At 38.3% G+C, this 15,957-nt stretch overlaps 1 protein-coding gene across 16 annotated transcripts in view; it reads right to left on the bottom strand.

Moving 5' to 3' along the window:
- The window catches only part of cacna1aa (calcium channel, voltage-dependent, P/Q type, alpha 1A subunit, a), a 101,145-nt gene extending 85,910 nt beyond the window's left edge, over positions 1–15,235 (bottom strand). For 15 of the 16 annotated variants that reach the window (XM_084423390.1, XM_084423384.1, XM_084423398.1 and 12 more), the window contains exons 1-2: positions 15,134–15,234; positions 14,796–14,935 (exon numbers count right to left, since the gene is read on the bottom strand). In XM_084423390.1, coding sequence (XP_084279516.1) covers positions 14,796–14,935; positions 15,134–15,226 — 233 coding nt within the window. In that variant the 5' untranslated portion in view covers positions 15,227–15,234. Of the gene's footprint in view, positions 1–14,795; positions 14,936–15,133 lie in introns of all 16 variants that reach the window. The other variant, XM_084423388.1, reaches the window with a different exon arrangement.
- Positions 15,236–15,957: the final 722 nt, after the last annotated feature.

Genomic DNA, 15,957 nt, shown 5'->3' with positions numbered 1-15,957 from the left:
GTGATTGAAAACATCCTGCAAAGTTTTAAATCTGAAAGTGCACCACCGTATATAAAGTTATTGTCTTTCAAAAGTAAGAGTCGACTGAGTCAATGAAATGAATTCGTTTTTCAAACGAGTCATAAGCTGTTTCGTTTGTGACGTCAAGACGAAACATTAGCATACTGCCCGCCCACTTATTGCACGCGCAGACACCAGGGAAAACTTGAACTTCAAACACTGCAGCTGATTCCTGTGGATACTGAATAGCATCATGTCGAGAAGACGCTGTGTTCTACAATGTGACGGTAAAGCCTTTTTTTTTTACTGCCCAAGAACGAGCATGTGAAGAATCAGTGGTTAAAATTCATCTTTCATCTTTCAATTCAAAATTCATCTCGCAAACCGCTTGCTCTTGAAAGATGGTATTCAAAATACTTAGTTTTGAGTTTTATATTGTGTTGGTCTCCTGCTAACTGGTTAACTAACATTATTACTGTCTTAACTGAAATTCTTCTGCTGATCAGTTGTGGGTAGGGTGACCACCCGCTTTGCGTTGTAACGCACAGCATTTTCACCCCTTGTCCCGCACGCTGCATATTGAGAAAATGTCCTGCATTTTCATCAGTCTGTTGGTTTTTAATTATCATATTAAGAAAGCGTGCATGCGTTCTTTTGCCTTTTTAAGAAAGCATTTTATTTATTCTTTTTGCGGCGTAGTTTTTCAACTATATTTAACAGCGTCTCGTCAGAAGTACAAATACAACCGCTGTTTTTAAATCCTATCCAATGGTTGAAAAGAAAGGAGTAAACACGGTCACTAGTAGGTTGTGACGGCTATCAATCAAAATGTGGAAAAATTCGAAACGAAAACAAAAATCGTTCCATATGTTCCCTTCCCTGTCAGAAAACAAATGGATAATTCAGTAAATTAAAAATTTTATTTAACAGAATTTATCAACTTGTTGCCTGCTGTGGTTGTTTTAATTCATATCCTTTCTAAAAATATGAAAGTTTTTGGTTTAATATATTTTTAATATATAAGACCGTCAATTAACTAATTATATGTTATTTGTTCATTATTTATTTTGTTAGATTTTAGTTGGACTTCGTCAGAACTGTTTCAAAAATAGTTATCTGCATGATGCCTGCTGCATTTGGGCTCAGTGATGTTGAATTTAAATGACATGTCAAATAAAGATTATGTTATGTTACATTGTGATGTAATGGTATTTTCTGGAAGGGACTAAAGAACAAAGTATTTTTATGTTTTTATTAAGTTAAATAGACATTATATAACAGTTTCAGGTTATGTTTTAGTGTTGGTAACATGTCCCACATTGTCCCACTCAAACTTAGTAATCGTCCCACATTTGGTTTGTTTGATGGTGGTCACCCTAGTTGTGGGCCACTAATACCTTAAACTGTGTCTATTAATGCAGATTGTCTGTCGTTCTCACTACTTTGAGTAAAGATTAAGCATGGAGCAAGATTTGTTTTACCAACGTTTATGTTTCATCAGTCATTCACGCTAGACCTCGGCTAATGTATGCACTGTTATTGATACAGTTTCCTCATGTTCACCGCAAGAAATTAGAAAAATACTTGGTAAATAAATAAGTACAAGTAAAATAATTGGTTTGTTGATGGACATGCACTTGTTAAAGGGACAGTTCACTTTGAAATTAATTTTTGATATGTTTTAGCTTACCTCAAGGGCATCCAAGATGTAGGTGTCTTTGTTTCCGCAGTAGTTTCAATTTTGATATTTTTAGGTCAAACCGTTCTTGTCTGTCAGTCATATAATGCAGGTCTATGGTCACTGGCTCAAAACACAAGCACAGAGTCCAAATTAAAACAATTCCCCATCGTCCAAATGAAACAATTCCCCATCATAAGTACACATTGATGGCCTAAGACACGAAACGAGCGGTTTGTGTGAGAAAACGAACAGTATTTATATCGTTGTTATCTCTTGAAAACAGCACACGTCCAAATGATCTGACGGCGCGGGCGGGTATAGATATATACATAGATGTCGCCTTGGCTACGGTTTCGTTCCAATGAACTGCAGTAGCGAAGGCGACATCTAGTGTATACATCTATACCCGCCAGCGGGCGGGTATAGATATATACACTAGATGTCGCTTGGCTCCAATGAACTGCAGTAGCCAAGGCGACATCTATGTATATATCTATACCCGCCCGCGCCGTCAGATCATTTGGACGTGTGCTGTTTTCAAGAGATAACAACGATATAAATACTGTTCGTTTTCTCACACAAACCGCTCGTTTCGTGTCTTAGGCCATCAATGTGTACTTATGATGGGGAATTGTTTCATTTGGACGATGGGGAATTGTTTTAATTTGGACTCTGTGCTTGTGTTTTGAGCCAGTGACCATAGACCTGCATTATATGACTGATAGACAAGAACGGTTTGACCTAAAAATATCAAAATTGAAACTACTGCGGAAACAAAGACACCTACATCTTGGATGCCCTTGAGGTAAGCTAAAACATATCAAAAATTTATTTCAAAGTGAACTATCCCTTTAATGCTGATGGTGAGGAATTACAGTTGCAACATCTCATAATGTACCTCAAACTGAGTAACTTAGTGCATCACTGAGACATGTCCTGCTCGAGTCATCCTTGCAATGGTGGTTCGGGTTGAATAACTAATTCTTCCAGCGTTTCATCATTGGACTCGCGCTCGCATTGATATGGTAAAAATCAACGTCATTGTTCGTTACTGTCTTTAGTTTATGGTGTAGGAAGCCTCAGGACAGCTGACGTTGTTATGGCAATGGGCGTTTTTGTTTTTGACGCGCACGCGGTAAACCAATCACAAGAGACTGACCTATCTGGCCAATCAGTGCAGAGTAGCTTGCGGAAAGGCCGGATTTAGAGAGATTGATTCATCTGATGAGTTGTTTGAGAATCATTGAAAATGTGGTGATTTGCAAATGTATATTATGAGGAAATTAAACAGTTTTTTGACCTTTGATGCATGTAAACCTGTTGTCGGAGACTCCAAAACAACATTAGGAAACTTTAAAATAGCATAATGGGGCACTTTAACTAAAACATTCTACATGATAAAGGAACCCACACAAACATTTATGAAGTTTTTAAAACAGATTTACTCAAATGATTCTGAAATTGATTCTCATATGCTCGAATCTCCAGCACTAAAGGATCATTTTAGTTTTCCTATCTCTCTGTGCATGTTTTTAAGGAAAGCAAGTCAAAGGTTGTTCTGAAAGAGTTTTGATGTTAGCCAATCCGTTTTGGAAATGGTATGTGAAAGTCATGTTAAGAGTTTTAATGTTTAATATTACAGCCTGGTGTGGTGACTTAGGAGTGAGGAATAAGAATAAATTGCAAAGGATAGTGAGAATGGCAGAAAAAAATAAATAATAGGACGCCAGCGAACACAGACTGATAAACTGTATTTGCTGGAAATACACAGAAAAATAAGAAGGGTTGTATCTGAATCCACACCCCACTTAACTCTAACGCTTCCATCTGGAAGAAAGTATAAGGTCCCAAAATTCCCTAAAAAAGTATATAATAACATTATTTTATACCAGTGGCAGTTAGAATATTAAATGAAGGGACTGGGGAAATTAACTCTTTTTGAGAATAACTTTCACTCTGTATATTGTGTATAACTTGTTTTTATGAAAAGCCAAAGGAGAATTTCCCCATTGGTGGACAATAAAGTTGAAACTAACTAACTAACTAACTAACTAACTAACTAAATACATAAGGTCCACACAAGGTAACACACACACATATTTACATTTATGCATTTAGCAGACACTTTTATCAGAAGCGACTTACACAGTTGACTGAGTAGGGTGAACTTGACACTAATAAATTCCTCGGGTAATACAAGTACAATCAATGACTCTAACTGAAGGCAAATAATTAATATATGTGATAAACTGCATAATAAATAGCATAATTTGTTTTGAAAAGTGAATTTAATGTTAAAACAAAAGCATATGTTACACCTAAATGTGAGGTTTAATTTGAGAGAATTTATATTATATTATATATTACCAATAGTAATGTGAAATGAATTCTAATTATATATATATATAATTAGAATTCATTTCACACTATTGGATGCAACCTCAATCAAATATTTCATAAGAAAATTATTCATATTTTTGGAACAGCTAATCCATTGGTGTACAGGAAGGTCTTATTGCAATGTTTTAGCTATTTTCATCATTTAACCATGACCACTGTGTGCATAAATGATGTTTTTGTGCACTCTCTGCTTCATGTTGCAGCTGTTTTACATCAGATTTCAATGAGTTGTTCAGTGTATTTATATCGGAAAATAAAGAGAAAAAGGGAAAAAGAGAACGGGCTATTAATGTGTGTTATATCAAAGGACCAGAGCTGAGGTGTTGAGAGGGGACATATCATTTCATCTTCAAAGTGCTCCTCAACTGAAAGACACATCCGCCATTTACCTTCCACAGCAAAGAGAGAACAGCTGTGAGCAGAGAGAAAATATCAGCATGTGAGTGTGTGAGGAAAGAGAAAGTTCTTGTGTCTCAAGGTTTTGCTGGATGATTGATCATCTGCAGTAGTGAAAAACAGGTTACTGCAGCAGCTCCTGCATAAACTGCTTTCATTGGCTTGCACTGCTTCTCCTCTCTCTTAGTCTCTCTCTCTCACACACACACATACAAGCCACTGCTTGTTTCCAACCTACTGCTTCTCCGGTTGCATCTTTCCCTTTCTCTTCTCTTTCTCCTCTCTCAAACATGGAAAGACAAACCCAAGATCACGCTGAAATTCATTCCACCAGCCACAGCTTCTCTTACCCGGTTCCCTTTTCTCCTTCACCCTTGCTTATGTATTTATTTGTCCATCTTATTAGATTTTGAATTCTGAAAATATGCACATACATCTGTTAAACTGGACAATTGCTCAGCCTACTTCAAACGTTCACTGTGCACATGATGAAGACTAAGAATAGAGTGAGTAGAGAGAAAATGGCTGCAGCAAACAGGGCTATAGCTCTCCTCCCTACTGCAGCCAACACACCCTCTGACCCATTTACACACAGACACACACACACACAGTCTCTGAAAGATCAAACAGGAGAATCTCATTATGTACGTACACATATAAACACAAATACATACAGTTGTGTTCAAAATAATATCAGTGTGTTTAAAAAAGTGTGTAAAGCTCAAAATCCTTATAACTTATTTCAATACACGCAAATTCATCATACACGCGAAATCTTAATCAAATTTGTTATTACTTTATAGAAAGTGAAGAAAAGGGAAAATTAGGCTGTTCAAAAAAAATAGCAGTGTCTGCATTTTGCTTTACAAAGTCAAACATGTACTTGTATAACCATGGTTTCTGAGAACTGCTTCACATCTGTGTTGCATGGAGTCGACCAACTTCTGGCACCTGTGAACAGGTATTCCAGCCCAGGACAACTGCACTACATACCAAAATTCCACTGCATTTCTTGTTTTTTGCCTCAAAAACAGCATTTTTGATGTCACCCCACAAGTTTTCTATTGGATTAAGGTCCGGGGATTGGGCTGGCCACTCCATAACGTTAATCTTGTTGGTCTGGAACCAAGATGCTGCTCGCTTACTGGTGTGTTAGGGGTCGTTGTCTTGTTGAAACACCCATTTCAAGGGCATTTCCTCTTCGGCATAGGGCAACATGACCTCTTTAAGTATTTTGATGTACTCAAACTGATCCATGATCTGTTGTATGTGATAAATAGGCCCAACGCCATAGTATGAGAAACATCCCCATATCATGATGCTTGTGCCAGTACTCACAGGTAACTTTAGATCTTCTTTGATCAGGCCTGGAGCTGATCATTGGCTGAGTCTTTGTCATTGTGGCTATTCTTCGATCCATTAGAATGGTAGGTTATGTTTCCATAACCAACTTTTTAAATCAAAGTGTGCTGTTCTTCAAAAAAAATGTCTGGAACGGCCCATTTTACTCCGATTTTCAGAGAGAAATGCACTATAACCACCATGTACAGTACAGTACTGCCTTTGTCCTTAAATAAGGGCCACTTGTTTGACAACATTTTTTATTTTGAATATTTATATTCGGTCTGCAAACTTCTCTTTGCTATATCATCAAATATGCAAATAATAATTAATAAAAAATTATAATAACAAAAAATTATAATAATAGCATTTTATAATAAATTAGCATTTCATTTTTATATATTTTAAGATTTTAGTTGACAATGTGCTAATAAGACTTGTGTCTTTAGGTTGCACATCTATCCTGTTGCCATCATATTGTCCCTTTTAAAATAATTATGACACTATACATATTTTCACTTAATATTTTATTTTGTTAGGTTTTACATAATTGGACGAGATTAATATGCCAAAACTACAACAATGATATTGTACAGTAAAATTTGGTCATTCAAAAGTAGAAATTTGCAAAAATATCAGCTTTAAATTCTCTATGAAACACCTTGTAATTTCAAGGCTTAAAATGTCAATCCTGTTAGAATCAACCCTGTTTTCTCATAATTATATGCCCTTGTTAATGTTATATTAACTTATTCAAATTTACCTCAAGTAGCTACTCATCACATTTATTTGTCTAACAAAACGTTTAAAATCTTACAAAAGTTTACTGAAAAAGGTACCAGGTTCTTAGAATAACACAACCGCACGAAAACTCTGCACTTCTACCCCTCTTCAGTACAACTCAGAATATGACAGAGCTGAGAATCAGTTCACTGCTGATGTGACGGAGCACGTCACATGATAAATGTTTTTGCCACACATCTACCTCCTGCACATTTTTCAATTTTCACAACACCCACCATGCGTTAAACTACCAATAACAACGCATGATGAGATCCAGCAGTTCTGTGTTAGTAATCATGCTAACTGAGCTACAATGGTTGATCAATCAAGCTTGTGGATTGTAGGTCAAGTGGCAATATCTGCCTGAGCCAACCTTTTAGCACCTCTCCTTTCAGTTCCTAGTTCTCTAAATTACAAACTAAATTGGATATGTGAGCGAATTTGATGTACGCAGAGAGGGATGGAAAGGCTAGAACATATGCTGGAGAAATAATGTACTGCAAGATGATAGGCAGTGCAGACATTATAACACTATAGATTCAATTTCACAGTATTTTTTTTTCGTAAACATACAATACCATTCAAGGGTTTCAGGTAAGACATTAAATTGACATTAAAGATATTTTTCATTTAAAAAAATACTTCTATTTAAAAAAAATCCTGTTCTTTTGTACTTTCTATTTCTTTAATTTCAGTATTTATAAATGTTTCTTGAGCACCAAATCAGCATATTATAATTGATCATGTGACACTGAAGACTGGAGTAATGAAAATTCAGCTTTGCCATCACAGGTTGAAATTACATTTTTAAATATATTAAAATAGAAAAGAGTTATTTCAAATGGAAATAATATTTTACAACATTACTGTTTTTACTCTGGTAATACAGCCTTTTTGAGCATAATTTACATCTTTAAAATAATCATTAAAGAACCTTAACTGCCCTATACTTTTGAACAATTATCATTATCATCAGATGCAGATCAGGAAACTCATAAGATCCACATTCAGCAGGGTACCCAGCTAACAGGGATCTTCCTCAGAACTTTGACTAACGTTTTGGCAAAGTTCTCTCAAAGTTATCAACAAACATTCTCCAAGTAATGTTAATAGAATGTTATCTGGTCTTTAATAATGTTCTCAAAACATTTGCAACGTATATATAAAACATAGAAGAAAAAACAATTAATTAGCAAACCGTTTTTAGAACATTTTTGTTTGGGAAAAATTTAACTGGTGCACATGAACTATTCTAGAATCTGAGCCTCAGTATTGGCATCCACCGTTCTGATTATCTTAAAAGTGCAACATCAACTTAAACGTAAAAGCCTGTTCATGCCAAATTCAGGGCTACAAAACAATAAGTAAATACCCTTTCATGGGAACTCGAGTATGACAAGTCGCTGTGGGAACGCTCCTGCGTGATTGCGTCATGAAGCACGTGTAGAATCAGTCCAATGGTGTGACGAGACGTCATAGGCGGGTGACGTCAGACCAGGAAACTATAAAGCATACCCAGAAACAGACCTTGCTAGCTTCTGTGTCTTCAGCAAGCGCTCTCTGTGATACGGTCTCTGTCTATTTGGTGTTGTTTTGTCATTGCACAATCACTTATATATATATATCATGGCGAACAAGCAGCAGTTTAAGCAGTGTGCTGTCCCTTGCCCTCGTTTCCTTATGGGTGGGGACACACACAAACTGTGTGTAGCTTGTTTGGGAGTGGAGCATGCCCAGTCAGTTCTCGAGGGGGCTGAATATGAGCATTGCGATAAGCTGTCCGTGAGGACGCTCCGCTCCCCCCGGGCGTTCTTTGAGGAGGACAGTTCGGTTCACGTTCCCCAGGGTGCGGGTCCTGCTGCTGCTGAGGCACAGCGGCGACGCACATCTTGGGGTTCGCAAATGGATCTGACAGAGGGGTTTGAGACGGGCCCAGCCCTATCTCTGCCTTCACCTGCCAGATTCAGTGCCTTGTCTCAGGGAGAAGCACGCGCTGCGATTTCTTCTCCCCGATGCGAGGTACCAGTGCTACAATTATCCAGTTCTGAGGATCTGGATGTTGTAAGCATTGATGCAGGGGATTTTGAGGATTCGCCACCTCATACCCCTGCTTATGAGGAGCTTATAGAGGTTGTGACTCGTGCTGTCGCTAAATTAAATAGAGTGGCCAGCCGAGAAACAGGAAGTTCAAAAGAAAAGCTTACTAGATTAAAGATTTCTACCATCTAGATCACAGCCTCCTCGTCGGGAACTGCTTTTTTTTCCCGACCTCCACACTGAGGTGTCGAGGTCGTGGAAAAAGCCAGTGTCATATCATGTGTTTAACCCACAAACATCAACTATAGCAATATTATGGGATTAAAACAACATGGTTATGTGACGATGCCTCGGGCTGAAGAGACGCTTGCGAGCTATCTCTCTCCTGAGTCAGCATCATCACTAAAAGCCCCGACGTTACCCACCAAGCCATTAAAAGCCACTTCAGCACTGGTGGGTAAAGCGTATTTGGCAGCAGGTCAGGCTGCATCTTGCTTACATACTATGTCCAGTTGAGAGTGAGGAAGTCAGCGCTGACGCAATTCGAGAATTGCGTTGCGCAACAGATTTGTCTCTTCGGGCCACCAAGGAGACGGCCAAATCAGCAGGCCGGTCTATGGCAGCCCTGGTGGCCACGGAGAGGCATCTTTGGTTAAATCTGGAGAATCAGAATTGGAGACTTGCAAGCCTTGTGGGTTGTTCCTTCGTGTCTGGAATTTGCACCTGGTATGGTGAAAGCCTTCCTTCACCCTAGGCCGGGTTATGTTCCTAAGGTCCCAACTAATGTTGCAGGCCCCATTACACTACAGGCCTTCTGCCCTCCACCATTATCTTCAGATCAGGAAAAATTTGCTATGCCCTGTTCAGGCTTTAGATGCCTATGTCGACAGAGCTGCCCTGTGGCGAAGGTCGGATCAATTATTTGTCTGTTTCGGGTCACCTAGGAAACGGTACCCAGCATCTAAGCAAAGAATGAGCAAGTGGGTGGTTGAGGCTATCTCACTTGCTTATGAAGCGGCGGGTCAGCCTTCACCTATGGCTGTTTGGGCCCATTCTACCAGAAGTATGGCTGCCTCAAAGGCTTTACAGTAGGGTGTCTCCCTTCATGACATTTGTGATGCGGCAGGCTGGTCCTCACCGCACACATTTGTGAGATTTTATAACTTGGATCTAGGCCCCACTCCAGGGTCTAGAGTGCTTGTTTCTTGGTGTGTGCTATGACTTCATACAGACAGGCATTGGTTATTATGGCGTCATGGATATAGTGTTCCCACAGTGTCTCGACACAGCTCGAGTTCCCTTGAAAGGGAACGTCTCAGGTTACGTATGTAACCCTGGTTCCCTGAAGAGGGAACGAGACACTGCGTCGCCCTGCCATACTTCCTGCATGCTCGTGAATGCCTTGCTTCAGCCTATCAGAAGCTAGCATGGTCTGTTTCTGGGTATGCTTAATAGTTTCCTGGATTCTATGCAAGAATTATGGTAACTTTTCATTAAGACAACTAAGGAGAATTTAAGAGCTTTATAGCCTGGATCCCATAAATTAAGGATGAAGCTATGACTGGATATGTTCCTTTGAACATTGAAGTTAAATATTAAATAAAGAGCCTGCAATATAATGCAATATTAAAGTTGTTAAACACATTTGCAGTATTTTCAAAAATATCTATTATTATTTGGTTCTGTCATTTATGTATTCATTGATTAATTAATTTATTCCAATTTAAAGGCCTTAACCCCAGTAAAACTTCAGGCTAAGTCCATTACCACCCCTGTCTCACAAGGTTTTCCCCAGGGTTCAGTTCTTGGGCCTTTACTCTTCATCATCTATTGAACACATTTTTTTTTATTCTTCTCTCTCCTTCCTCCCTCACATTTTCTCTCACCAAATCTGCCTTCTTTCACCTCCAGAATATTACAAGTTTACGTTAGATTTAAATATCAATGATTCTGAGACCCTAGTCTATGGTTTAATTACCTTTCGGCTATACTACTGCAATTCTCTTTTCTATGACTTACCCAACACAACAATAAATAAGCTCCAATATATTAAGAACTCTGCAGCCAGGGTCCTCACATATGCCAAGAAATCTTCCCACATTACTCCTTTTTTAAACAGACTACATTGGCTATTAAAAACAATTTAAAGTAAACTCCTTACAGTAGACAAATGTGCTAAATTTGTTGCTGTTTCTGAAAATCTTTTTGCTTTGACCTCATATCTAGTGAAAATACATTTATGCTTTTAATGTGTTGAAGCCTGGAATATTTATACTCATTGTGTGCTTACTCACTCTGTGTTGGAGATTTGATTATTATTTGAATTTTTTAAAATACGAATTAGTCCTGTAGTAGAAAACGTTGTGGCACCAAGACAGGCTACCATGAAGGCCCTTGGGTTTGCTACAGCCCCAGGGCCCTATGTGTTTTTTTTATCCAGGCTTGGATGAGAATACAACTTTTTAAAATAAATCAAATATGAGTTTTGTGCATTACATTGTTCTGTTCATTATATTGTTCATGTTTTTAAATAAGTATACTGCAAGCTCGACATGCCATTATAAGGCAAAAGCAAATCTAAGTGTCTAACCATCAGATTTTCAAGTTATGCTCTTCCTTCCTCCTTTGCAAAAATCATGTTTGTCTACAGCCCTGTGCTGTCCAATCATTCTTCCTTCTGTATGGTTCTCTTTTTTCTGTCAAACTCTCTCTCTCTCTGGTGACATTTGTAGTGTGTCTTCACCGCTTGTATCCACAGTGCTGCTCTGATCTTAGCTCACCATGAGCTCATTAGGTCAGGAGAACAACATCACTCGCCGTGCGGTTACACCTCACATACACTCTCACGTCAACACGAACACATGCAGAATTCACGCAAAATAAACCAAATTCACAAAAGCATTCCCCCATAAACCTTTTTAAAAACAGAACATAACAGTAGGCAATATTTCAAATGGCTTATTTGTATATTTAAAATACCAACACAGACATTTAAAAAAGCTTGCTGGGTAAATTCACTAAACAGTGGCACCACTTTTGCACCTGTGTTTTATTCACTAGACACCCTTAATCCAGTTTAACCAGGCATTATCTAAGCTTTTCTGTAGTTCAAACATAAATGTAAATGTAAAATCTGCATCAGGTGTATTAAAATTAAGTCTTTGTCATTCTTTTCAGCACAAACACACCTTTTTCTATTCTAAATAGGATCATTATAGAGTGCCTAACACCGTGTCCTGACTACACGCCACGCGATGCTGCAACCAGCGATAAAAGGTATCTTTTTCAATTTAATCAGAATTTTTGTCCTAATCAGCCGCGACGGCGACACGCAACGATTCTATTTTAGAAACGCTTTCTATTTTTCTGCGATATCACGCTGGAACAACAAACACTAAGGGCCTTATTTTAACGATCTGAAACGCAAGTATCAAACGCGAAACGCAAGTAACTTTGTGGGCGGATCTCGGGCGCTGTTGCTATTATACCAGCGGGATAAATTACTCTTGCTAAATTACTACATTACTCATAGGTGTGGTTTGGGCGTAGCGTGAAATAAACCAATCAGAGCGTCATCTCACATTCCCTTTAACCCTTTCACACGTAAGTTTAAAATATTCCGGCTGACCACCCAGCGTGAGTTTTTCAAGGCGACCGTTATTTAGAATGTGTCACTTTATGGTTTCCATGGTGACGCGTCATTGCTTGTCATGTGACACACCGGCAGCAACAACAGAGCTGAATGAATGATGATCTGCTTTTATGTCATTTTTCCTTTTTTATTCAAAATATTCACAAATTTGTCGGATATGGCATGAAATATCTGATATTCCGATTGTCAAATATATGCAAGTGGAAGTGTTTTGTTGTTTAAACGCCTTTATAACGATCGCGTTAGTTGAGCTGTATGCGCGATGGGCGCCGCCATCTTAGTTTGTGCCGCTGACGTAGTTCAGAGTATCAGATCTGTTGGATTTACAACACGTGAATTCATCCACTTCTCCTGAAATACGTAAAAGTAAGTTGCTGGTGAACTGGGAAAAGAATAGAGTAACTTTAAAGTTACTTACACAATGTGTATCTGATATGAATAAAACGTGTCTAATTATAATGGAAAGGATTATTACTGCTTCTTCCTTTGACATCAGTGTGTATTTTACAAACTCTAAATGAATTGTTTTTTTTAGTACTTTTATGTCTGAAACCTAAAATAAACATTATGTGGTTGAAAACACTGAAAAGTTGTAATATATGACAGCTCTGAGCGTGCCTGTCTCTGGCTCAGCGCCAGCCAACGCGCGAAAGCACATTTGAATTTAGCAGTTGATCACGTCATGCAATGACCGTTCTAATCACACCGGTGTGATCGTACGCTCCAGGGACCAGCCTAGACTGATCACACCGGTGTGATTGTACGTGCGAAAGGGTTAAAAGCAGGCGTGCTTGTTCCATGGCGGCTTGCTATTATAACGGCGGATTTGCCAGGCGCATGCCAAGAGCGGTTCACAGCCGAGGAGACCAGCGTTCTCGTCAGGGCCGTAAAAGACAGAGAAGTGACATTTTATGGGGATGGGAGAAACCCACCCAAATAAACTTAGGTTAAACAGGCATATAATAATTTTGGTAAATGTGTAAGCTAGATTTATGCCTATTTTTTCACATCTTCATGGACACCACAATGATTTCCCTCATGTGGAATATTTTTCCTTGTAATTATGTATGGTTTGCAAAAATGGCAACTTCTGCATCTGTGTGTAGATGAGAGAAGCAAAGTGTATGCGCGTTGTGCGTGCACACGCTACATTATGGCCAAGCATGCGCCCTTAAAATAGCATCTGAACGCGCCACTGACTTTAGATTAGGTTTTTCCTGGTCTGTGGCGGAATTGTTTTCTGGAACTGCAAAATAGCACCAGGGAACGTTTACGCCGGAACACGCCTTCTCTTTTCGCTGAACCGCCCCGGGAGCGCAAGTTCATTCCCTAATTTACCGACGTGCGTCTGTGGAGGGAAAAGTCCACTGTGCGTCGGGTGCAAAATAGGAATGATACATGCGTCGTTGTACAAAGTCAATTGCGCTGGGTGCAAGATAGGGCCCAAAGTGTGGCAATATGATAATCTCAGGTACTGTTTATGTGCTTTATTTTAATTTTGAAAGCATGCAATGTGACTTTGAATATCATTTAGAGCTCCCAGCTTTGTAGCTGTAAAAGCAACAATGGATAATTCAGATCTTGAAATTAAACAAATGGAAACAAGAACGTTCAAACTGTGAACAAACAAGTGTATTCTTTGACAAAGATTGTTTTAATAACTCAGTAGCCTATGTATTTTTTAATGTTTAAATGGTGTAATATTTGTGAATTTGATTATGTAGCCTACTTATCCATTTTCTTGAGAGTGCCATCAAGATTACTCTCTGGTACTGTGCACTTGCCACAAGACTCCGCCCACACGCTGTTCTGATTGGCTGTGGGTTTTGATTGATTTTGACGCATCTCGCAGTCGCATCGCGTCTAGTGTGGACAGACAAATTATTTGTCGCTGGAATCTTATCACATCGCGTCTGGTTAGGACACGGTGCAAGTCAGTGCTATCTGCCTGGTGCAATTATTGCTATTACTGCTCATAAAAAGCATGTGGCAGGGACAGCAAAAGTACTTCACAGTAAAACAGTAACAACAATGGACCCTTTTCACAGACTGTGATGATGCATTTCCACTGTTATCAACATCGCAAATGTAGTAAAGTTTTTTTTTTTATTATTTTTTTTTTTTATTATTATTATGCTATACTTTGTGTTATATTACCTTGGCATTAAAGTACAAAACACAATCCCTGGAAATGTGGAAATGGTCCATACCAACATTTCTGCAGTATCAGTACCAACACAATGCTTTCAAATACGGTCATATTTGACAGATGACCTCCGAATATGGATACAGAACTTATTTCTTAAAAAAAATGAGTGTGCTTAATAGCCTACAGGTTTTTGCTGTGACATCAAAATTGGTGTAGAGAATTTAGAAATTTCCCTTAGTATTGGATTTGCATAATTCCTAGTGAACCGGGTGCTAAAACTATGCAGTGTGACAAACAACTGTATCAGTGGGTGCAATTTATTGTAAGTGAATGCAGATGTGTTTGTTCTGACTTACCCAGTAAGCACAACTACAAAGTCCATGACATTCCAGCCATTACGTAGGTAAGAGCCCTTGTGGAAGGCAAAGCCCAGGGCCAAGATCTTAATGCCTGACTCGAAACAGAAAATGCCGATGAAGTAAGGTTCTGTATCCTCCTGTGAGAGAGAAGACAAAGGGATGGACAAAGAGAAACAAGAGTGTGTAAACAGGAATCAACCACTGGATTTCTTCAAAAAGAATGATTTCAGAGACCAATTAGTTATTAGTTATTGTGTTTTCTGTTGAGTTATGTAGATTCTGGTATTACAGTATACTGACACAAAGAAACACTGATAAACACAACTGCAACTCACCAAGCGCTCTGACATAGGGGTCTTGTCCCCATCTGGAAGGTGTTGTTCCAGAGCTAGGACAATGCAGTTAGCAATGATGGTAGCCAGGATCATGTACTCAAATGGAGTGAGAATCACAGGTCAAGGAAAACTTTTAAAACAACATGAATGCTACAACAGTTAAATACCCCTTTCAGAATATGTGGGTTTGTACAAATTGCTTTTAGTTTATGAATGATATAGACATAAGACAAAATATTAATATTTATAATATATGCATATTTATAATTTCATATTTAAAACTTTAACATTACATTAAATAACAATATTTAAAATTAATATAGTAAGATATAATAATAATAATAATAATATAAAAGGAAGCAACACACAATATAACTATAATATATACAAATTGGAAAAGGATCATTCTTGTAAATTTTGTATTTTGTATTGTGGAATAAGCTATGTAAATGGTTATTTTTTTAGGTTTCTTGAGAGCAGCACTAAATAAAATAAAAAAGTTGTATGATCTTTTTTTCAAGATTTAATCCCTTTATTTTTCGAAAATGCTAAACATCTTACAGACACTTCAACGAGTATGTAAAATAATGAGCCAAAGACTCTCTGAACATCAGTGAAGAATCAATACATCTGATTCTGAGAGGGCAGACATTCAAACAGTCGCCCTAACTGGATTACTTAGCAAAATCATATTAAGCCCCTTGTGCTAAATACAGGTCAAGTCAAATACAGCAGTGATTTTGCTGAGTTCAACTGAGAATCAAGTCCCACCTCACTTTGAAACTACTTCAAATAGTAAATGTAGCATCATGCATGGGCCAAAC

This window comes from Rutilus rutilus (assembly GCF_951802725.1).
Source record: "Rutilus rutilus genome assembly, chromosome: 1".
Classification (NCBI taxonomy): domain Eukaryota; kingdom Metazoa; phylum Chordata; class Actinopteri; order Cypriniformes; family Leuciscidae; genus Rutilus; species Rutilus rutilus.
This window is presented reverse-complemented; position numbering and strand designations above follow the sequence as displayed.